We start from the raw sequence: 24,570 nt of genomic DNA, 5'->3' as shown, positions 1-24,570 counted from the left end.
CATTTTTTTTTCCCTAAGAGAGAATTCAAATATTCTTTTTAATGAAGTATGCATTTCCCAATTTTCTGCAAAGGAGGAGGGCAAGCCTCAAAGATAATAACCAAGAATGTTATCTTTGGTGGCTCATGATGCCCTCAGAGGTCCTTCCTTAAACCAGGTACCCATTGTCCTCCATCTCCAGGTAACAATTTCCCCTGATTTTTTTCCTTAGACATACCTTCCCAATAGACATGGTAGTGTGGACCCAGGCACACTGCTGAACTAGTTAGTTCCAGGTGTTTTAGTGTGGATTCCATAGAATTTTCTATATACGGAATTTTCTTTAATTTCTCTCAGCAATGTTTTGAAAATTTTAGTGTATGCAACTCAGATGTCTTTTTAAAATTTCTTCCTGACAGTTTAATTCCTTCTTATTCCATTGTGAATGGAATTGTTTTCTTATTTTTTTAATTATAGGATTAGTATATAGAAATACGATTATACGGCTAGTACAGCACTCTTTTCTAGGTCCTGGGAATCCAGGAAAAATAAAGAATTCTGACTCATGGACAGCAAGTTTAGTGGAAGTCAACTGACAATTTTATATATGTATTGTGTCCTATTGTGATTATTTTAACAATAAGAACTACCCATTTCAACAGTTTGGAAAGAGCAGTGTGAAGGGTGAGTTGACAAACAGGTAAAAAGGAAACTCGTGAGACTAACTAGGCTGGACCCTAAAAAAGTGAGAGAGAAGGAAGCTGTCAGATGGACAGTGTCTGTCACTCCAACCCCATGGCACAACTACTACAGTACTCTCATTTTCTTTACTAAAATTGCCTATCTTAAGGATTTATGCCACTTGTTCTAATAGTTACTTCTTTTTCTTTTTTCCCCTTCGAAACCGGGTGGAGGGGAGTAAAGACGGTAGGAGTCAATGCTGAGAATTAGAGAAATGAATTCGATATTTGATACAGATTTTAGGAGGTACAGGTTTGAGGTGACTGCAAAATTAATTTATTAAACAAAAAGTACCGTTCCAGTGGCCCGTACGGGGATCGAACCCGCGACCTTGGCGTTATTAGCACCACGCTCTAACCAACTGAGCTAACCGGCCACGCGACGGATAAAGATGCGGTGGGTGACAGTCATCTTTTATGTTACTAAAGTAATAAGCCCATTGACGTCAATTTAGCAGTCATACGCTAAAATTAAAGGAAATTTATTTTTTCATTTTCCCAACGGAGACTTTAGTCAGGCAATTTTAACTAAACGAAACAGTATCTGTCTTCAAGCCACTTTTCATGTTTTTCATTTCCCCTATCCTCACTCCCGCGAAAAAAAAAAAAAAGGCGAAAACTGCTCTCCAGTGGAAAATAGGACTTTTTCAAATACGCCTATTCCGCCCGGAGTAAACAGAGAAACATTCAAGAGAGTCTTCCTTCATTTTACTCCTGAAGCCTCCGAGAATGATCCAGAGACCCCGAGAAGGATCCAGAACTATAAACTGGTCGTTCCTAGCTTTAGGTCTGAATAGGCAGATTATGAAATTGACTCACCCCCCCGGAACTGCTTGGTGGATTTGGTCCCGGTTCGCGGCGTGAGGATTCATGGCCATACATAAAGGAAAGAAATCCCCAGCCAAACTGCCTTGCCGCTTAATAAGTACTCGGGAAATATACTCCTCTGTGCAACCATGGAAACGTCCTGCTGTGTGTATGTCCGCGGTTCCACTTTGCGATTTTATTCAAATTAACTGTTTTGTCCTTTTTTCCTCTCCGTGAAGGCAAGAGCTTTGTTGTCTTCTTCATTCCTCTGGTACCCCCGTTGCCCGCACAGCATGGAGGGTTGCTCAATAATTTAATGAATGGGGAAAAGGTGTACAGAAGGTCATTTTTGCTGATGATCTGGACTTAGAAAAATAAAGGCTCTAGAATTTGTCAACTGGCAAATACATTCTTTCTCTCAAACATCACCTGCAATATGCCAGCAGTTGTGTTCTAGCTTTTACTAATAGGAGGTCAAAACCCTCACATTATTTCAGAGACGAGAAGCCGCCCTCCCTGTCCCCGGCACCTACTGAAAAATGGACTCTAGTGGACAAGCGGAGACACAACGCTTTTCTCCCAACCGATATGGAAGCTCAACCACCAACTCTCAACCCAGCACAGGGTGTGTGGCGCCGTCCGCGCCAAGTAAGTAAGGGCTTAAGGCGGAACCTGGAAGGAGGCAGCTCGCTTCTAGCTACGCAGGTAAAGAGAAGATGGTGAAAAGGAAGAAAAGAACAAACAAAAGAAAACTATTTTCTCCAGTAAGTCAAATGGACGATGGAAACTGAATAGACACATTCCAAAAAATTAGAAATTTGTGAAGCCGAAAATAAGAATATTCGATTTCCCAGAGATAGACTCTACATAGCTTCTCCCTCCCCCAAAGTATCTGGCCCCGCAGCCTGACTTCACTGGGTCACATCCCGTCAGCAGCCTCATAGCAAGTGCGGGTGGTCTCCAGAGCTCAGTCCTGCAGGTTCCTAAAGGATAATTTTCTGTTACCAAAGAAGCAGAGACAAGACAGAGTGCCAGCATCAGGAGTCTCTTGAAATCAAATCCTCCCTCTCCCTGCACCGGCCTGCCTGTGTCTGTAAAGGAATTGGATCCATAGGCAAATTGGATTTCTAGTAATGGAGTTTAGTTGTTAGTTTTAAGACACGAAGAGTTTGTGCGAAAGAAATTTACCTCCACCGTGACAATTTCCTGAAGGAAAAGACAGCTTAGAGATTATCGAACCTGAGGCATCTAGAAAAACTGTCCTGTAGAGGGGACTCTGTCCTGTAGAGAGGATTTGAGACTGAAGACAAAGTTTATAGTTGTGGTTACCACGTTTGCCCGACGCAGGCAGAAAAACTTTCGAGAGTTAGACTTGACTTAATTTTGCATTGGTGATTCTCTCCCTTGACCGGATATTATAAAGGTGTTTATATTTCGACCAACGCGCGAACATTCTTGCCCTCTCTGAGGTCCCGGGCCTGAAGGCAGGTCATCCTGACCCTGGAGACGCTGACACCGCACTTCTGCCTCGCTCCCAGCGCGTGCCAGCCACTCCCCTTCCCCAGTTCCTTGCGGGAGGAAGTTCCTGAGTAGTGTCAACAAGAGAAGGCGCCCGTCCCATGGATTCCTGCCTGCGTGAAATGGCCTGGCTCTCTTAGGAAGATAGATAGTGGAATTTGCATGTTTTCTGCCAAGTGGGGCTCTCAGATTCCTAAAAGGAAAAGGATTTCGCTTTGAAATCGAGCGGGAGGGCCCTCTGGATGTCAGTCAAATGTGTCCATCAATTTTTCTTCTTTCAGAACATTTTTATCAACAGAAATAAATTGACCTCATTGAGGGAGGGTGGTGATGATACATACAAGGATGAGGAGGAAGATGCCTTAAATAACTAATCGGAGATCTCTGTCTGCCAAAAAAGGATTCCCTTTCCTTCCTATTTCCCGCTTCTTTTGCACCAGGAAGACACGAAGGACTTCCTTTTCAGCCGGGCTTCATCTGTGTGTCTTTCACTCTTCTTTGGGCGCACCTCCCGCTCCCGGCGCTAACTCTCTGAGCCTCTGACAGCTCCTAGGTCTACAAGTTCCACGAATTTAGCGCGCAATTCTTTTTAGACGCCTAACATGCAAGGATGGTGATGCAGCCGGGATAGAGTAGGTTCAGGTGTGCGAGTGTTTGTAGACAGGTGTGGGCTTTACAGCCTTCGCAAGGATATTGGATGGACAGCTCTTCCTCCTGGACAATTTCCCAGGAACTCAGCGTCTAGATGAGCTTGAGGTTAGGGACCACGCAGACCAAAGCTATTTCGAACGGAAGAAGGGATCCCGGCTATTTCTGGAGTGACGAAGGCACCGGCGAGCGCTCAATTTCGAACCACTTTCGAGTTTCTCCGATTTCCATTCTGAGGGCATAAAGGATTATGCTCTGCAGACCGCCATGCCCCTGCTCGGGGACCCCAGCAGCTGCACAAACCTCAGGGCATCCAAGCGCAGGAGGTGTCGGAATCTCTGGTCTGGGTGGGGCCTCTTTATGTTGGGATTGGAAGCTGTTTCCAATGCAAACAAGATACAAGAAAACTCTGAAGAATTAACAAGAGTTTAGTCGTTTTACCTTTAACCACAGACTTCCCAAATTTAAAAAAGTATAACCCCCCTCATTTTTGACAACTGATTTATCATAAGATTGAGCAGTTGCTTTTCTTTGTATTATAATTATTGACATTTACTAAATGAAACTGTTGCATTACTCTTTTAAATACATTGAACAGATTATAACTTCCAAATAGTTGGTGCAACTGTTATTTATGGGAAAATAAATGCAGGAACAAGTATTTCTTTTACAGCCTTTAATGTTATGTCATTAGGTTGTCTTCTTAAGCTTCACTTTCCCACAGATATATATGGTCTGGATGCGGTCTCTTTATGTTGGGATTGGAAGCCATTTCCAATGCAAACAAGATACACACACACGGCTTACTGTGTTTCCAAGGTTAAGATCACCCTGGTTTAATGACTGCTGCTATAGGACACTGGAACCCACCCCCTGAAAAGTAAGTAGAGTAGATATTCACCACTATTATGTGCCCTACTTCCCAAAATAATCTCATTCTGGAAAATGGTTGGGGAGAGACACACAAATATAATCACTATCATGGGTCGACAACAGTAGTTTCAGGAGACGAAGAGTGTCAGAGATTGTGCTATTTTATATGGGTGGTGTGGGTAAAATCTGATAAGATGAAATATGAGTAGAGACCTGTAATGATTGAGAAAACAAGCTTGCAAACATTTAGGGGAAGAGCATCCCAATGACAGTAAAGAATCTGAGGCAGAAGTTGGCTGATATGCCTGTCAACTATAAAGTAACACAGTGTGACTAGAGCCATGAGCCCAGGGGCTAGGGGGAAGACAAAACCATTAAGTAATAGGAGGTCAGAGTATAGGTTCAAAGACCATTTTAAAAATTAGATTTTACTATAAGATGTAGAGCCAGGAAGTGTGCTTTGAACCGAGGAGTGAAGTGATCCAACATGTTTAACAGTATCTTTCTGTTGGCTGAGTGGAGAACAGATCATGTGGTCAGAAGCAGGGAGAGCAGCTAAGAGTCTTCTGCAATATTTCAAGTCAGAGATAATGGTAGCTCAGAAGGTGGTAGCAATGGAGGTGGTAAGGAGTCATCAAGTTTTGGATATATTTTTAAAGTACAGCTGGCAATGCTAATTGATGTTTTTTACTCAACAATTATTTATTGATTTCCCACTATGGAACTATTTTGGGAACTAGGTGTTTAGTAATGGACAAAAAAGGATGAAAATTCCTACTGTCATGGAGTATACCTTATAGTCAGGGAGACAGAAAATAAACTACATAAATAAATTATGTATGATATGATAGTGAACTATTATGAAAAAGAATAAAGACTAAAGAAGGAAGAGGAACAGAGGGAGAGCCACAGGTTTGGCAATTTTTTAAAAAGACAACCATGGAAGACCTTTCTGAACAGAAGACATTTGAGTAAAGATCGCACTGAGGTGAGGGAGAGAGCCATGTGGATTTATGGAGAAATAGCACTCCAGAGAGTGAGAACAAGTACAAGCATTCTGCAGTGGAAGCAAGCCTGGGGTATTCAACAAACCATAAGGAGCCTGAGGACAGTGGTGTGATTGTGGTTCAGAGTGGGGTGTGGTGATGAGGAGAAAAGGACAAAATGGAAAATAGATATGGCAAGGCTGAGGACACTAAGACTGGAGTGGAGAGAGGAATGAAAGAGAGATGACGGGGGTGGGTGGGAATGAGGAACAAACAAACGGGGGGAGAAACAGCATTGGAGCAACTGAGGGGGACTGAAGGGGAAGAGAGAGGAAAACTGAGAGTAAGTGGGCAACTAAGGGTCCAAGAAGAGATACAGAGGTAGAAGGAGGCAGTGACTGAGGACAAAGAGGCGGAGACTACGGTGTAGAGGTTTAAAAAGGGGGGGAATCTGAGAAGAAGAGAGGGAAGACCAAAGGACAGAGAAGAGGAGGCTGGGAGACACTAAAGGGATCCTGAGTGGGAATGGGAAGGGAGAATGAGGGGCAGAGAGGGGAGAATTTGGGGCCAAGAGAAAAGACACTGGATATTTATGTGCAGCATCAGCAGACCTCTACACAGACTCTGGCGTCCCTGCCCTGCTTTAGCGGTTCCCACAGACGCTTGACCTGCCCGGAAGAGGCATCTGAAAAGAAATCTGAGCTCCTGATGAAAGAAGATGAATGTAGAGCCCAGCCCTTGGGGACATAATAAAGGTCCCCAGTAAGTGGGGGTGAACAGCACCCTTGGAGCCCTTGCACAGAGGACTGGACAGTATGGTCTTCAGGCCTGCTCCCTGGTTGGGCTCTCTGCTCCTGGTTTCCCTCTGGGGGCTGTCAGATTCAGGTAGGAGGAGGCTGAGGGATGGGCAGGAGGTTCCAAGGGGCCCTGCCTGACTCCCTCCCCTCTGTGTCCCACAGTCTCCCTACTTAGGCGCCTGCGTGAGCACATTCAGCAGTTTCAGGAGAGCTCTGGCCTAGGCCTGGGCCTGGACCCAGGTGCTGGGGCTCTCCCAAAAGAGGGCTGGCTGGAGCAGCCGCTGGACCCCTTCAATGCATCTGACAGAAGATCATTCCTACAGGTAAGGCCAGGAGGGGGGTAAGTCCACTGCCCTCTCCCAGTCTGGCCATCAGTCTTCTCCTTGCTCTATCCACAATCTCCCCTTTCTCTGTCCCTCAGTCTCTGCTTTTGCTTACGCCATTTTCCCTCACTCACTTCTCCCTTTATATACCTCTCTATACCATCTCTCTGTTCCTCAGAATCATCCTACGTCTGCTGTCAGCATCCCCTTATGGCCCTTTAGTGTAGTCCTTGTGTTTCTTAGATACACCCCCTGCCCCTTAGTTTCCCCTTCCTTTCCTCAGTCACTCTTTTTTTTTTTCCTTTTTTGTCCCTCAGCCTCTGTCCTTCAGTCTCTCATTCTCTGTCCTTCAGATTGGACACTAAATCCACCACCAGGTCTCGATATGTAGCAAACATTTGAACAATCTTTGGAACCAGATCTGAGTTCCATACAAGCCACAATTTTGAGAGGCAGCAGAGGGTAGCAGTTAGCAGCTTGGGCCCGGGAAACCCTCAGCTATGCCACACGCCTGCTGGGTGGCCCTAGGCAAAGGTGTTTATCTCTCTGAGCTACTGGTTCCTCCTCTCTAAAGTGGGATTCCTTGTAGCTACTTCGAATAGTTACTTTGGATATGAAATTATATCTTTCTCAGTAAGTACTAGTTCATTAACTGGTTAGGCAAATATCCATTGCACTTCTACGCCATACTCAGTCCTGTTCTGGTCTCAGTTAGCCAAGACCAAGTCAGATGAGGTCACTCATCACTGCTCTCTCATCATGCTCATGTTGTAGCCACAGACATACCTGTAGATAAAAAGATCAGATCATTTTAAACCATGATAATTCTGACAAGAAATAAAAGACAATACAAGAAATAAACGAGTGAATGGGGATACATTATAATGCTTGGTCAAGGAGGGTTTCTTTAAGAAGTAACGTTTAAGCAATGATCCATATGTTGAGAAGCAACAGCCAGACATTCCCATAGCTGATGGAACAGCTTTCCAAGAGAGGGCACAGTGAGTCCAAAGTCCCAAAGTAGACGCTGCTTGGGGTTCGAAGGACAGAGAGGAGGCCTGATTGGCTGGATCCCAGAGAACTGAGGGCTGGAGAGTTCAGCTGGTGCCAGACCACACAGGGGCTCTTACATCAGAGTTCAGTTCCTCAGGACTTGGTCCTCCCACCCTTGAGTGTTCATTAGTGTTCATTAGTGTAGCTGCCCAGAGAGAGATAAAAATAAATAGAGCACAGTTCTGGGCTTTTAGGTGCCCCCAGTATTCACACACAAATCAGCTCTTTACCCCCTTCACATCCACCCTTCAGATCCCAGCAGCGCCACCCCCCGCCCCAACCCCACTTAAAGGCTTTCCAGGGGACCTGTTGTCCTCAGAATAAAATCTGAACTCCTCAACAGAGCCTACAGAGCCCTCCATGGCACTACTCTGACCACATCCTTCTTCCACATCCCCCAGCTTACTCTGTTCATGTGCACAGACCCATCCCTTCCTGCATCATGCCACGTTTTCCTTCCTCAGAATTTTGCCCAGGATGTCCCTGTGTCTGATGTGCTCTTTAAACAGGAAAGCAATGGACACATAGATAAGCAAGCCCATTAGATACTACTAAGCACATAAAGAAAGATTAGAGACTGGAATGTGGGGGTTGGACTAGAGCCGGACTCTCACAATGCCATCTGTTCTGCCCTCTCTCACCTCTTAGCGGTACTGGGTGAATGATCAACATTGGGCTGGCCAGGATGGACCTGTCTTCCTGCATCTGGGGGGTGAGGGCAGCCTCTGGCCTGGCTCAGTGATGAGAGGTAAGAGGCAAGGGTGGGAAAAGATATGGCTGGGGAAGCTGGGGGATGCCACGGAGGGGTTCTGCATTTTGCAGTGCTGTGAGACCTGAGTTGCAAGAGCTTACACGCCGCTCACATCCTCCCCACCATGCACTCTTCACAGGTCATCCTGCAGCCCTGGCCCCAGTCTTGGGGGCCCTGGTAGTAGGCCTGGAACACAGATTTTATGGCCTGAGTGTACCTGCTGGGGGGCTGGATATGGCTCAGCTCTGCTACTTGTCCAGCCGCCATGCGTGAGTGGAGTAGAGAAAGTCTTTGGGTTCATGGGGGTGAGGATGTCTGAATCTTGGCATCTCTGCATCCATGTATGCTACTTCGAATAGTTACTTTGTCCCTCAGCCTCTGTCCTTCAGTCTCTCATTCTCTGTCCTTCAGATTGGACACTAAATCCACCACCAGGTCTCGATATGTAGCAAACATTTGAACAATCTTTGGAACCAGATCTGAGTTCCATACAAGCCACAATTTTGAGAGGCAGCAGAGGGTAGCAGTTAGCAGCTTGACCTGAAGTCAAGCTCTGGGTTTCTGGTTCCCTGTTTTCTTCTCTGTCTTTCCTAGTGTCTTACTCCTCTTCTCTCTTCCCATCTCTGTGCTCTGTCTCTCTGTCTCTTTCTTTTACAGTATTGTCTGTTTCCATCTCACTGTCTGAAGTAGGCTATGGTCTCTCTGTGGCCCACTGGTCCAAGCCAGCAGCATCTCTTAACTGGGTTATAGCTGCAGCCTCCTCACCAGTCTCTGTTTCTGCCTTTGCTGTCTTTGGTCTTTTCTCCACATGGTAGGAACATCGATTCTGTTAGAGCATAATCTAGATAGATCATGACCCTCCCTCACTCAGAACCCTCATGTGTTTCCATCTCACTCAGAGTCCAGTCTTTATGGCCCTGCAATGTCCAGTGGGCTCTGGCCCCTTAGTTAACTCGCTCACCTCCACCTCTCACACTCACCGCGCTCCAGCCAGATGAGGTCCTTGCTGTTCTCCAGACTTAGAGGCACATTCCTACACCTTGTGCCTTTGAACTGTACCCTTTCCTCTGCAAGGAGTAGGCTTTGACCACATATTTGTATGGTTTCTCCCCCACCTCCTTCAGTGTACCCTACTGGTCCTAACACCCCCCAATGTTTCTTTCCTGTCACTGTGCTTTATTGTTCTGCACAGCACTTACCTTTCCCTCTCCCGCTTGCTGTCTTTATCTGTCAGCCTCAGACTCTGTCTCTGTTTCATTCTTGTCTGCAGTTCTGTGTTTACATCTGTGTCTGTGCCTTTATGTCTTTTTGTGTCTTAATCTTTTTTACAACACTAAACCCATTTCAAACTGGCACTAACTGCAAACCCTTTCAGAAATGGGGAGGAAAGAAAGCTCTTAGGACAGAAAAGAGAATGTTAGCCCTATCCAACATCTCTTTCCGTTTCTCACTATTTGTGTCTTCTCTCTCCCCCAATACCTCCCATCCCATTCAGTTTAGGACCCCTCCTCCTCCAAGAAGCCCTCCTTGACTGCATCCAACCTCTCCCTATATTTGTCAGGTTTCTGTTTTAACTGACCTGAGATTTTTCCTCTCCCATCTAACCCAGAAGGGAAGGAAGGCAGAAATTTCCAGAGGGCAAGACCAGCCTTTCTCTGGCCTAGGCACATGTGGAGATATAGGTAGGGTGGGCATGGGACATCCTCAGAAATATGCCATAAGAAAAGAGCCCTGGCTTCTGGCCAGATTCCCCCCATTCATGTCTCAAGGTCCCAGTTCCCAGTTTCCCTGCCTGTACAGTGGGGGAATCTTCAGAGATTCTCAGCGAAAAGGACCGACTAGGCCTCTCCTCTCTAATCCCAGGCTGGCCGACGTGGCCTCTGCCCGCCTCGCACTTGCCCGCCTCTTCAACGTCTCCTCCTCCAGCCCCTGGATCTGCTTCGGAGGCTCCTATGCAGGCTCCCTGGCCGCCTGGGCCCGGCTGAAGGTCACGGGCCTCCTCTGGGAGGCGTGTGGGGGAGGGAACTCGGACTCTGGGGTCCCCGTCTCGGATACTAGAAATATCGTTCCCCTATGAGCCCTCTCCCCCCGAAAAACTTCCAATATGTTGTCTTCCCAAGAAGCCGGCACGTAGGGTAAGGGCTTGCGGGAGATTACGAGTAAGCAATACAATCCGGATTCCATCCCAGGGTGCCAGAGAGCATAGTGGAGTGGGAGGAGGGGGAGGGGGTCCCAGTCCCCCAGCTCATGGGCTGACGACTTCTTCTTCCTCAGTTTCCCCACCTCATTTTCGCTTCCGTCGCTTCCTCCGCCCCGGTGCGAGCTGTGCTGGACTTTTCCGAGTATAATGAGGTAAGGATGGCAGGTGCGGGAGGAGGAGGGCTTCAGTAGTCTTCGTTCCCTGATACCTTCTCCCGCGGTCCGAACACAGGTGGTGTCCAGAAGCCTCACGAACACGGCAATTGGCGGGTCCCCGGAGGTAGGAGTTGGGGACTAGTCTAAGGAGGGTAGGGGGCCTTCAGGAGGCCTTGGAAGCAGGAGGGCCGGGAAAGGGGAGGGACCTGCGAGAGGGCGAGCCCCGGCGGATGGGCGGGTCTTGGAAGGTGGGATCTGGGAATGGGCGGGGCCTGCGAGGAGGGCGGGGTCTGCGAGGGAGCAGCCAGATAAGAGCTCGGCCTCAGGAGAGATTGGGGTTCTCTGGGCCCTTGGGTGGAGTCAGGGCTCAGTGAAAGTGGGAAGTCCAAGGAGGCGCGGATCCTGGAAAGGGAAAGGCGCCGCGGGAGACTCCAGCCGGCAGAAGCCCGGCCCAGATCTTCGCCGACCCCGCCTGTCGCTTTCCGCAGTGCCGGGCGGTGGCGTCCGCAGCCTTCGCGGAGGTGGAGCGGCGGTTGCTCTCGGGCCCGGCGGCACTGGCAGAATTACGGGCCCAGCTGGGCGCGTGCGGGCCTCTGGGCCGTGTCGAGGACCAGGCGGAGCTGCTGGGGGTGCTGCAGGCCGTGGTGGGAGGCGCAGTGCAGTACGATGGGCAGGCGGGGGCGCCACTGAGTGTGCGGCAGCTCTGCGGACTCCTGCTAGCGGAGCCGACCAACCACAGCCGGCTTGCGCCCTACCACGGGCTTCGTCGGGCTGCGCAGGTGAGGATCCCTGGGCGCGCTCGGGAGGAGCCAGCAGACGAGAATTCCTGCTCCACCTCTGCTGTGTGACCTTGGGCAAGCGAGAGCCGTCTCTGAGCCTCAGTTTTCTCATTTGCAAAAGGGGATGACACCACACAAGGGCCAGCGAGAAGGTGAAATTAGGTAGGACGTGTACGGTGCTCAGCAGAAAGACTGGCATGCTGTATGCAAGAGTTAGCACTATGATTATTTTCCGTTTGGCCTTATTCTCTCTTCTTCTCTGGGTCTGCAGCAGTGCCTGCAACATAGCAAGTGCACAATTAATATTTATAGAATGAATGAAAAATGTAGCCCTGGGGACAGAGTTCGCTTAGCATCTAGTCTTGGAATTCAGGGCTGTAATACAGCTGTCACTTTTCCAGACTTCACTGACGTCTCACAGTAATTCTAGGATATAGACTCTATTATTATCCCCACACACAGATGAAGAAACTGTGGTCCTGGAGACTGTCACTCGCCTTAGGTCTCACAAGTCATGGGGTCCCAGTCATCTAGTACCTTGATTTCTGACTCCCAAGAGAACCAAGGAACCCACCCTTCTGACTTCTGACTTTTGTGAGGACCCAGGCCTCCAGGCCCTGACCTGCTGGGGGTAGGGGGTGGGGTGTATGTATGTAAGTATGTGTGTATTTTGTCCCTAGATTGTCATGCACAGCCTGGGCCAGAGGTGTTTAAGCTTTTCCCGAGCAGAGACAGTGGCACAGCTGAGAAATACCGAACCTTCAGTGTCTGGCGTGGGTGACCGGCAGTGGTTGTACCAGACATGTACTGAGTTTGGCTTCTGTAAGTGACCACCCCACCCCCCACCCCCAAAAAGTGCATCATGTGCTGTGCCCCAAAGAGTCATCTCACAGATGGTCTAGACTCATTTTCATTTTCATAGGGCAATCAGCCTGACTCCTGGGCCTTGTGTAACCTGCAGGTGTAGGGCTGGAGAGTAGATAGACACACTAGTGTGTTCTTGTGCTCAGCCTTCCCACAACTCTTCAGCTACCCGTTTAGGCTTCAACATTCATCTCCCCTTCAACCTACTCTTCTCTCTCTGTCCCCATCCCAGAGATGCCCCCCCCCCCATCACCAGCCTGGAAACCTGGGCATTGTTTTGGGTGTCTCCTTCCCATAACCCCATATTCTGCCCATCACTGAATCATGCCCATTCTGCATACAGAGTAAGTTTCTGGTCTACCCATCCACCTTTCTATTCCCATAGCCACTATGCTAGAGGCCTCTCCTGCCTAGATCCCCAGCCTCTCCTACCTGGATCCCAGCCCCAGCTTCCTCCCTGCTCTCCATGCCTTCACTTCACCCCTCCAATCCACCTTCCACAAGCATCCAAAGAGATATTTCTAAATATGACCTTATCTCTCCTCTGCTCAAAACCCTTCCATGGTTCCTTAGTGACCTCAGGGTAGAGCTGCCAGATAAAATACAAGACACCCAGTTAAATTTGGATTTCTGATAATAAATATTTTATGTAAATATGCCTCAACTATTGCATGGGGCATACTTATACTAAAAATGTTTTTCTTTGTTGTTGTTTATCTGAAATTCAAATTGAACTGGCCATCTTTTATTTTCATTTATTTTTATTTGCTAAATCTGGCCACTCTAACCTAGAGTAAAGTTAAAAATCCTTACCATTTCCTTTAGAGGCAGTGAGGATGGTGGTTTAAAGTTTCAAATTCCAGCTCCATTTCTTAGTCATGTAACTTTGGACTAACTTGGTGTCCTGCCCCGCAGGAGTGTGTCCAGCCAAAACACCAAAGAAAACACCAGGCACAAACTGAGACATGAGCTTTATTGGGGGAACTTATGTACAGGAGAAATCAAACAGCACCGAAGATGGTGGTTCAGACTGCAGAAGTAGTACTCCGCGATTAAGCGGGAATCAACAAGGCCAATTATAGGGGCCTGAGACAAAGACATTCCATTGAGTATGAGAACATGGGTATAGCAAGGAGTCTCATGATAGGGAAGAGGATTGATTAACATCAAAGTGCACTGGGGAGAAAATTATAGGTTGCCTTGTAGATAACAGTACCAGAACATGCAGGCTGTAGATTAACATCCTACACGGAAAGGGTCTGTTTTCTTGTATACATTAACCATCTGTACATTTTTTTCTTACAGAGTTCAGTTAAACTTCGACTAACTGCCTTAGTTCACACAGGCTGCTTGAGTGTGCTTGAATTTCACAGAATCCTAGCGAAAGGCTTGGGCCCTGGGCTCCCACACTTGGGCAAGTGACTTAACCTCTCTGTGACTCAGTTTCTATATCTGTAAAATGAGGATAATAACAGTGCTTGTCTTATAGGATTATTTTGAGGATTAAAGGAGGTAATATATATAACATGCTAAGAATATTGCCCCATAAAGTTCTTGTTATTATTATTATTATTACAAGGCTTTACATATTTAGACCCTTTAATAAGCCATTCTTCTTAATACTTCAGGGACTTTGCACATGCTGTTCCCTTTGCTTGGATTACTCATCTCTCTTCTTGATGCAGTTTACTTATGTTCAAGTCTCAACACAAGATGTCCCCCTCTCAGAAAGCCTTCCCTGATCTCTTACACTAAATCACACACACACCCGCACACACACACACACACACACACACACACACACACACACACACTCTCCAGTAGCTCCAGGTTCTTCTCCTTAGCACTTTCCACAAGCTGTCATCATACATTCTTTATTACCTCTCTCCCCCTCTGGACCCTAAGTCCTGTGACAGCAGAGCCTGCAGCTGTCTTGGTTGCTGCTCTCTGCCCAAGATTGCCCAGTATATAGCTGACCACGTAGTAGGTGCTCAATCAAAGGTGAAGGATGAACTAATGAATGACTAGGTGGCTAAGGAGTTTGGCTTTACTTTGAAAGCATTATGGAGCTATGGATTTTAAGCAGACGAGAAGACATGGTCTGATTTGTGCTTTAAGGACTCCAGGCTCCATCTCACCTCCAGACATTTGCACATACTGTTCCCTCTATATATTTTGCTCTTTCTCGTCTCTCTCTTTGGTTGGCTCACACCAACTAATTTCTTAAAGTCTTATCCTTTGTAGGATGCCCTCCTCAAGCCCCTTATTCTCCCTCTTGGATCCCTGTCCCATGACCTTTCCCCATCACAGCCCTGATGACTCTGGGCTGTAACTGTCTGGAGTGTGTTGGTCTCTCTCACTGGCCTGTGAGCTCATTGCCAGGAGGGTCTGGCTGTCCTGGCCTCACTGGGGAGAGCTCTGTAAATGATTATTAAATGAGTGTGGGGATGGGGGAGAGCTGGCCATATTTCCACATGCTTGTAGATATCTCCCTCTACAGATGTCACCTGTGAGGACCCTGGATGCCCTTTCTCCCAGATCCCAGCACTGCCCTCCCAGCTAGACCTGTGTGAGCAGGTGTTTGGGCTCTCAGCCTCATCTATAGTCCGGGCCGTGGCCCAGACGAACTCCTACTATGGTGGCCAGATCCTTGAAGCCACCCAAGTGCTGTTCGTTAATGGTAAGCATGCCACTAGAACTTGGCTCCCAAGCAGCCAGCCAGCCCCAGCTCAACACATCATCCTCTCCTTTCTTTCCAGGGGATACAGACCCTTGGCATGTGCTAAGTGTCACACAGGCCTTGGGACCCTCAGAGTCAGCCCTTCTCATCCCCAGTGCCTCCCACTGCTTAGATATGGCACCTGAGAGGCCCTCAGACTCTCCAAGCCTCCGCCTAGGGCGCCAGGTGAGAGTAAAAGTTCTGGGTAATTTTCATGCCCCTGTTCTCTTCCTGGTGCTGGGGTCTGACTGAATATTCTCCCTCTCTTCCTACAGAAGATCTTCCAGCAGCTGCAGACCTGGCTCAGGCTGGCAAAGGAGAACCAGGTCAAGGATGGGATCTGAGTCCCATGCCCTCACCACTCCTTGTGTGGCCACCTCAGTCCTGGACATATTCATTCATTGGGAGAAGGAAGCAGCTTATTTGGAAGAAAAAATTCCAAAGAATTGGGTATCAGTACCTGTTCTGCATACAGCTGGACTTATGTCTGCAAACATCCCCACTCCCAATGCTTTGTTATATACAAAGAATTCTGTAAATATAAGTGGATGATTATTCTTATTGTGAATGCTGGTATTTTGAATGTTGAATGACAAATGTCAAAGAAATGTATCTCCTCATGCTGGTGCCATCTCTCTGCTAATCAGATTCCATCTCAAGTGCTGCCATTTCAGCTCTTGGTCTGGGCCCCTTGTGTCTCTCCCTTTTTGGACCTCAAACCCTGACCCTTTCTCTACTTCTCACTATTTCCCTTATTGTGTCCCTCTCCATCAGTTGCTTCCCCCATATCTTATCTCTGCCTCTATTGGTCTCTCTCAATTTCTCTCTCACTCTATCTGTGTGTATATGTCTTAATCTCTCTATTCCTGTCTCCCAGTGTACGGCTCTGTCCCTGTCTCTCAATCGGTGTCTTTATCTCTCTTATTCTCTCCTCTTCTCTCTCCTCCCCTCCTCTCTCTTGCTCTGCCCCTGGCTATCTCCACCACTATGGTAGACTGAATTGTGTATTCCAGTTTAGGCATGGGTCCTGATCCTGATTTGCATTCTGGGGGGTATGGACCCGTTCTAAGTAAGATTTCTTCAAGATGTTACTTCAGTTAATGTGTGGCCCCACAGAATCAGGTTGGGCTTTCATCTGGATTACTGGAGTCTTTTATGGGCAGAGTTAAAGTCAGCTGAAGAAAGAAGCCAAGAGAGGCGGCTGCCATGTGCATTGCCATGTGGCTGAAAAGCCAAAGACCATGCCAGCCCCAGAAATGCCACAGGGGTCTGGGAGAAAGCATCATCTTGCTTATACCTCAATTTTGGACTTCTATCCTCAAAACTGTGAGTCAAAAAATTCCCATTATTAAGCCAACTCATTTTTTGGTATCTGTTTTACCAGCCAGGAAACTAAAACACCATCTCTTTCAACAATCCAATCAGTCACTCCCTGGCACTTCCAGCTTCCAACACTGGTGATGCAGGGTTCTGGCCATGCCTCCTTGATGGGGACACCTCAGATCTGGGAGGGTAGGACCAATCCCAAATTGCCTGCTTAGCCAGCTTCCGCTACCTCTGCAGTGCCATGGTTTACCACTATGAGCAGCAAGTTAGGGAGACTGAGTGCTCTGGGCAGCTGGGAAGTGAGAGGGGAAGTAAAGACAAGTAAGGACAAGGGAGGCTGTAGGAGAAGCCACAAAGCCCATTGTCCTGCCCACTTCCTGTAAGGAAGTCCCTTGCAGCTATTCTTGACTCCTAACCCTGAGAACTAGCATATTTCCCCCCTTCTGATGGCTAGGCTTTGCTCACCAGGGGGCCACCCTTCTCCCCTTATGCTGAAGTCTAGCCTCAATACCTCCCTTTATGAATTTAGCATTTGCCCCAGGTCTGACCCATGGTGGGTGCTCAGCATCTGTTGAGACTTGAAAGAATGAGGTCCAACCTAAACTCTCAGCACACTCTTGGTTTTCTTACTATTTCAAGAGATGCACCATCACAGTCTCTTGCAAAACATCTTTCAACTTGATATCTGAATGGATTTGGGTTGGGCACTAAGCTGCCTTCTCTTCCCAAGCACTCTCAGAGCTTCCCTATTACTGTGCCTGCAGTGCCAGGCCTGGCTTTCAGGTGTGTCAAGATATTGTTTACCTCCTATACCGTGGGTCTGGGGTTGCTTCAGTACCCAGTCTGGTTACACTTGGCTCATCAGTCTCAATTTTTCACCCATTGCTTTACAACTTGTATCACTGTCTGTCTATATACAAAAGGATGGGAAATTCTGAGATACACACTATTCCTGTTTTCCTTGCTCTACCCATGGCCCCTACTGTCTCTTTCCCACCTGTTATCCATAGTGATTCTTTCAAAAGCTAAATCATATCATGATACTTCCCTGCTTAAAACCCTCAAATCATTTCCCACTGCAACTAGAATAGAATCCAAGCTTCTTAACCTGGCTACAAGGCCCTGCATACATTGGCTTTTGAGCTCTTTTCTGACTTTGTCTCCAACGCTCTCTATACTATATGCCAACCAGATAGCCTCCCTTTGGTTACTTAAAATCTGAAGTCAGTTCCTCCCTCTGGGCTTTGACTTAGCTGTTCCCTCTGCCCTGAAGCCTACTCCCTTTAATGACCTCTAAATGGCTGCTTCCTTTCTAACATTCAGGCTTAACATTGGGCACATGTTACCTCCTCAGGGAGGCCTTCCCTGACTGCCTGCGTGCCCCATCACTCCCTGTCATATTACCAGGGTTTTTTTTAATTCATTTTTATTGAGACATATTCACATACCATGCAGTCATACAAAACAAAGCGTACATTCAGTTGTTTACAGTACCATTATATAGCTGTGCATTCATCACCAAAATTAATTTTTGATGTTTTCATTACCACACACACAAAAACAATAATATAAATTAGTGAAAAAGAACACTTAAAGTAAAAAAGAACACTAGGTGCCTTTTTTCTTTTCTTCCCCCATTTTTCTACTCGTCCATCCATAAACTAGACAAAAGGGAGTGTGGTCCATATGGCTTTCCTAATCACATTGTCACCCCTCTTAAGCTACATTTCTTTACAATTGTCTTCAAGATTCATGGGTTCTGGGTTGTAGTTTGATAGTTTCAGGTATTTACTGCTAGCTATTCCAATTCATTAGAACCTAAAAAGTGTTGTCTATATTGTGCCTAAGAGTGCCCACCAGAGTGACCTCTCGGCTCCCTTTGGAATCTCTCTGCCACTGAAGCTTATTTAATTTCCTTTCATATCCCCCTTTTGGTCAAGCAGATGTTCTCCATTCCACAATGTTGGGTCTAGATTCCTCTCCAGGAGTCATATTCCACGTTGCCAGGGTGATTCATTCCCCTGGGTGTCTGATCCCACGTAGGGGGGAGGGCAGTGATTTCACCTTTCAAGTTGGCTTAGCTAGAGAGAGAGGGCCACATCTGAGCAACAAACAGGCATTCGGGAGGAGGCTCTTAGGCACATTTATAGGGAGGCCTAGCCTCTCCTTTGCAGCAACAGTCTTCCCAAGGGCAAGTCCTGTGGTAGAGGGCTCAGCCCATCAAACCACCAGTCCCCTATATCTGTGAGCACATCAGCAACCATCGAGGTGGGGAAGCCCAACACCCTTGCATTCTCCACCAGCTCCTCAACGGGGTACTACATATTTTTTTCATTGCTTTTTTTTTTTTAATTAACTCTTTTTTTTTAAATCAACTATATCAAAAAAAATTTTTTAAAAACATACAATAAAAAAACATTTCAAACAAACCATAACAAGGGAGTAAGAAAAAGACAACGAACCTAAGATAACTACTTTACTTCCAACATGTTCCTACTCTAACCCAAGAAAATAACCTAATATAGCAACATTTCTGTGAACTTGTTCCTACCATACCCATCAAAAATTAACAGACCATGGTCATTCCTGGGCATTCCCAGAATGTTAAATTTACCCACAATAGTTTATCTGTTCTTACTGGGTTATCATTCCCCCTTCCTTAATTGCTCTCTATCGCTAGTTCCCCTACATTCTACATTATAAACCATCTGTTTTACATTTTTCAATGTTCACATTAGTGGTAGCATAAAATATTTCTCTTTTGGTGCTGGACTTCTTTCGCTCAGCATTATGTCCTCAAGGTTCATCCATGTTGTCATATGTTTCACCAGATCGTTCCTTCTTACTGCCGCGTAGTATTCCATCGTGTGTATATACCACATTTTATTTAGCCACTCATCTGTTGAAGGACATTTGGGTTGTTTCCATCTCTTGGCAATTGTGAATAATGCTGCTACGAACATTGGCTTGCAGATATCTGTTCGTGTCACTGCTTTCATATCTTCTGGGTATATACCGACAAGTGCAATTGCTGAATCAAAGGGTAACTCTACATCTAGTTTTCTAAGGAAGTGCCAGATTGACTTCCAGAGTGGCTGAACCATTACGCAGTCCCACCAACAATGAATAAGAGTTCCAATTTCTCCACATCCTCTGCAGCTTTTGTAGTTTTCCTGTTTGTTATTCTAATTGGTGTGAGATGGTATCTCATTGTGGTCTTAATTTGCATCTCTCTAATAGCTAGTGAAGCTGAACATTTTTTCATGTGTTTCTTGGCCATTTGTATTTCTTCATCAGAGAACTGTCTTTTCATATCTTTTGCCCATTTTATAATTGGGCAGTCTGTACTATTGTCATTGAGTTGTAGGATTCCTTTACATATGCAAGATATCAGTCTTTGTCAGACACATGGTTTCCAAAAATTTTTCCCATTGAATTGGCTGCGTCTTCACTTTTTTGACAAATTCCTTTGAGGTACAGAAACTTCTAACTTTGAGGAGTTTCCATTTATCTATTTTTTCTTTTGTTGCTTGTGCTTTGGGTGTTAAGTCTAGGAAGTGGCCGCCTAATACAAGGTCTTGAAGATGATGTTTCCTTACATTATTTTCTAGGAGTTTTATGGTACTTTCTTTTATGTTGAGATCTTTGATCCACTTTGAGTTAATTTTTGTGTAGGGTGTGAGATAGGGGTCCTCTTTCATTCTTTTGGATATGGATATCCAGCTCTCCCAGCCCCGTTTGTTGAATAGACTTATGTCTCAGTTCAGTGGCTTTGGGGGCCTTATGAAAGATCAGTCAGCCATAGATCTGGGGGTCTGTCTCTGAATTCTCAATTCGATTCCATTGATCAATATGTCTGTCTTTGTGCCAGTACCATGCTGTTTTGACAACTGTGGCTCTATAATAAGCTTCAAAGTCAGGGAGTATAAGTCCTCCCACTTCGTTTTTCTTTTTTAGAGAGTTTTTATCGATTCGAGGCATCTTCCCTTTCCAAATAAATTTGATAACTAGCTTTTCCAAGTCTGCAAAGTAGGTTGTTGGAATTTTGATTGGGATTGCATTGAATCTGTAGATGAGTGTGGGTAGAATTGACATCTTAATGACATTTAGCCTTCCTATCCATGAACATGGAATATTTTTCCATCTTTTAAGGTCCCCTTCTATTTCTTTTAGTAGAGTTATGTAGTTTTCTTTGTATAGGTCTTTTACATCTTTGTAAAAGTTTATTCCTAGGTACTCGATTTTTTTAGTTGCTATTGAAAATGGTATCTTTTTCTTGAGTGTCTCTTCAGTTTGTTCATTTCTAGCATATAGAAACATTACTGACTTATGTGCATTAATCTTGTATCCCACTACTTTTCTAAATTTGTTTTTTAGCTCTAGTAGCTGTATCGTCGATTTCTCAGTGTTTCCCAGATATAAGATCATATCATCTGCAAACAATGACAGTTTTACTTCTTCCTTTCCAATTTGGATGCCTTTTATTTCTTTGTCTTGCTGGATTGCCCTGGCTAGCACTTCCAGCACAATGTTGAATAACAATGGTGACAGAGGGCATTCTTGTCTTGTTCCTAATCATAGAGGGAAGGCTTTCAGTCTCTCACCATTGAGTACTATGCTGGCTGTGGGTTTTTCATATATGCTCTTTATCATGTTGAGGAAGTTTCCTTCAATTCCTACCTTTTGAAGTGTTTTTATCAAAAAGGGATGTTGGATTTTGTCAAATGCTTTTTCAGCATCTATTGAGATGGTCATTTGATTTTTCTCTTTTGATTTGTTAATGTGTTGTAATACATTGATTGATTTTCTTATGTTGAACCATCCTTGCATGCCTGGAATGAAACCCACTTGGTCATGGTGTATGATTTATTTAATGTGTCTTTGTATTCGATTTGCAAGTATTTTGTTGAGAATTTTTGCATCCATATTCATTAGGGAGATAGGCCTGTAGTTTTCCTTTTCTGTAGCATCTTTGCCTGGTTTTGGTATTAGATTGATGTTAGCTTCATAAAATGAGTTAGGTAGTCTTCCATTTTCTTCAGTGTTTTGAAGGAGTTTAAGTAAGACTGGTGTCAGTTCTTTTCGGAAAGTTTGGTAGAATTCCCCTGTGAAGCCATCTGGCCCTGGGCATTTATTTGTGGGAAGCTTTTTGATGACTGATTGGATATCTTTGCTTGTGATTGGTTGGTTGAGGTCTTCTATTTCTTCTCTGGTCGGTCTAGGTTGTTCATGTGTTTTCAGGAAATTGTCTATTTCCTCTATATTATCCAGTTTGTTGGCATACAATTGTTCATAGTATCCTCTTATAATTTTTTTAATTTCTTCAGAATCTGCAGTAATGTCACCTTTCTCATTCATTATTTTGTTTATTTGGGTCTTCTCTCTTTTTTATTTTGTCAGTCTAGCTAGGGGCTTGTCAATCTTGTAGCTCTTCTCAAAGAACCAACTTTTGGTGTTATTTATTCTCTCTATTTTTTTCTTTTTTGTTCTCTATGTCATTTATTTCTTCTTTAATCCTTGTTATTTCTTTTCTTCAACTTGGTTTAGGATTGGTTTGCTGTTCATTTTCTAGCTTCTTCAGTTGCTCCATTAGTTCTTTGATTTTAGCCCTTTCTTCCTTTTTAATGTATGCATTTAGTGCTATAAATTTCCCCCTCAGTACCACTTTTGCTGCCTCCCATAGGTTTTGGTATGTTGTGTTCTCATTTTCATTTGTCTCTATATATTTAGCAATTTCTCTTACTATTTCTTCTTTAACCCACTGATTGTTTAGGAGTGTGTTGTTTAACCCACAGGTATTTGTGAATTTTCTAAGTCTCTGATGGTTATTGACTTCTAATTGTATTCCATTGTGGTCAGAGAATGTGCTTTGCATAATTTCAATTTTTTTTTATCTGTTGAGGCTTGTTTCATGGCCCAGCCTATGATCTATTCTGGAGAAAGTTCTGTGAGCACTAGAGAAGAATGTGTATCCTGGTGATATTGGATATAATGTTCTATATATATATCTGTTAATCCAATTCATTTATCAGATTGTTTAGGTTTTCAATTTCCTTATTGGTCTGTTGTCTGGTTGATCTATCTATAGGAGAGAGAGTGATGTGTTGAAGTCTCCCACAATTACTGTGGAAACATCAATTGCTTCCTTTAGTTTTGCCAGTGTTTGTCTCAAGTATTTTGTGGCACCTTAATTGGGTGCATAAACATTTATGATTGTTATTTCTTCTTGTTGAATTGTCCCTTTTATTAGTATGTAGTGGCCTTCTTTGTCTCTCATAACATCTTTGCATTTAAAGTCTATTTTATCTGAGATTAATATTGCTACTCCTGCTTTCTTTTGGCTGTAGCTTGCATGAAATAATTTTTTCCATCCTTTCACTTTCAATTCCTTTGTGTCCCCATTTCTAAGATAAGTCTCTTGTATGCAACATATTGATGGTTCATTTTTTTTTTTTGATCCATTCTGCCAATCTATGTCTTTTGATTGGGGAGTTTAATCCATTTACATTCAATGTTATTACTGTGAAGGCATTTCTTGAATCAGCCGTCTTATCCTTTGACTTACTTTTGTCAGATATGTTTTTCCCTCTCTCTCTTAATGCCCTTTAATGTACCCATACTGAATCTCTTTAGTACTGAACCTTTCTCCATATCTCTCTCTCCTTTCTTTGTTTCTATGTCAGTAGGGCTCTCTTTAGTATCTCAAGTGGGGCAGGTCTCTTGTTAGCAAATTCTCTCAGCATTTGTTTGTCTGTGAAGCATTTAAGCTCTCCCTCAAATTTGAAGGAGAGCTTTTCTGGATAAAGAATTCTTGGTTGGTGTGCCAGTTTGAATGTATTGTGTCCCCCAAATGCCATTATCTTTGATGTAGTCTTGTGGGGCAGACGTTTTGGTGCTGATTAGATTTGCTTGGAATGTGCCCCACCCAGCGTATATGATGACTCTGATGAGATATTCCCATGGAGACATGGCCCCACCCATTCAGGGTGGGCCTTGATCAGTGGAGCCATATAAATGAGCTGACTCAAAGAGAAGGAACTTAGTGCAGCTGTGAGTGACATTTTGAAGAGGAGCAAGCTTGCTAGAGAGGAACGTCCTGGGAGAAAGCCATTTTGAAACCAGAACTTTGGAGCAGATGCCAGCCATGTGCCTTCCCAGCTAACAGAGGTTTTCCAGATGCCATTGGCCATCCTCCAGTGAAGGTACCCAATTACTGATGTGTTACCTTGGACACCTTATGGCCTTGAGACTGTAACTGTGTAGCCAAATAAACCCCCTTTTTATAAAAGCCAATCCATCTCTGGTGTTTTGCATTCTGCAGCATTAGCAAACTAGAACAGATTTTGGTATCAGAGAAGTGGGGTGCTTTTGCTGCTGAGTCTGCAAACACCAATCATGTTGGAATGGCTTTTTAAATGGATAAGGGGAAGATTCTGGAAGAATTGTGAGGAGCTTAATAGAAAAGGCCTATACTGCTTTGAAGAGACTGTTTGTGGAAATATGGACTCTAAAGATACTTCTGACAAGGGCTTGAACAGAAATGATGAAAGTGTTGTTGTGGGCTGGAAGAAAGGTGATCCTCGTTTTAAAGTGGCAGAGAATTTGGCAAAATTCAGTCCTGGTGTCAGATGGAAGGAAGAATTTGAAAGTGACAACCTGGAATACTTAGCTGAGGAGATCTCCAGATTACATGTGGAGGATGTACCCTGGCTTCTTCTTGCAGCTTATAGTAAAATGCAAGCGTTGAGAGATAAGCTTAGAACTGAACTCTCGGGTACAAAGAAACCAGAAGCTGATGGCTTGGAAAATTACGAGTTTCCAGGGGTGGAATCCCAGAAGCTACAGCCCAACATGAGGATGTAAACAAACATGGAACCCAGCTGCCATTTCAGAATAAGCCAAGATTGGAGATGGAATTATCCAGAAAGGATTTGTGGAAACTCCTGTTGTCTGATGGCTTTGAACCCTGCATGCTTCATGCAAAGCCAACAGAATTTTTGCAAGATCTTTACAGACAGAGACATTGCCAGTCTGGATTGGAGAAGACAGACA

At 45.1% G+C, this 24,570-nt stretch overlaps 1 protein-coding gene and 1 non-coding gene across 2 annotated transcripts; one reads left to right on the top strand and one right to left on the bottom strand.

Annotated features, from left to right (window-relative positions):
* Window positions 1-1,022: 1,022 nt before the first annotated feature.
* TRNAI-AAU lies at window positions 1,023-1,096 on the bottom strand. The gene has a single exon. It is a non-coding gene; the product is annotated as a tRNA-Ile (tRNA).
* A 5,270-nt stretch (window positions 1,097-6,366) lies between these two features.
* PRSS16 (serine protease 16) lies at window positions 6,367-15,733 on the top strand. Its single transcript, XM_037844737.1, has 12 exons — window positions 6,367-6,436; window positions 6,511-6,671; window positions 8,373-8,472; window positions 8,615-8,744; window positions 10,339-10,462; window positions 10,750-10,827; window positions 10,907-10,954; window positions 11,319-11,609; window positions 12,290-12,431; window positions 14,974-15,153; window positions 15,233-15,378; window positions 15,468-15,733. Exons 1-12 carry the CDS (start codon window positions 6,367-6,369, stop codon window positions 15,534-15,536), a joined length of 1,539 nt encoding a protein of 512 aa, XP_037700665.1. The 3' UTR covers window positions 15,537-15,733.
* The last annotated feature ends 8,837 nt before the right edge of the window (window positions 15,734-24,570 follow it).

Source organism: Choloepus didactylus, chromosome 7 (genome assembly GCF_015220235.1).
Source record: "Choloepus didactylus isolate mChoDid1 chromosome 7, mChoDid1.pri, whole genome shotgun sequence".
NCBI lineage: Eukaryota > Metazoa > Chordata > Mammalia > Pilosa > Megalonychidae > Choloepus > Choloepus didactylus.
This window is presented reverse-complemented; position numbering and strand designations above follow the sequence as displayed.

Excerpts from the sequence above, each read along its gene's own strand:
- PRSS16 (XM_037844737.1), top strand. The coding sequence starts at position 6,367 with ATGGTCTTCAGGCCTGCTCCCTGGTTGGGCTCTCTGCTCCTGGTTTCC. Across the intron at positions 8,473-8,614 it reads GCCTGGCTCAGTGATGAGAG|GTCATCCTGCAGCCCTGGCC; the intron begins GTAAGAGGCAAG and ends CACTCTTCACAG. Across the intron at positions 10,463-10,749 it reads CCGCCTGGGCCCGGCTGAAG|TTTCCCCACCTCATTTTCGC; the intron begins GTCACGGGCCTC and ends CTTCTTCCTCAG.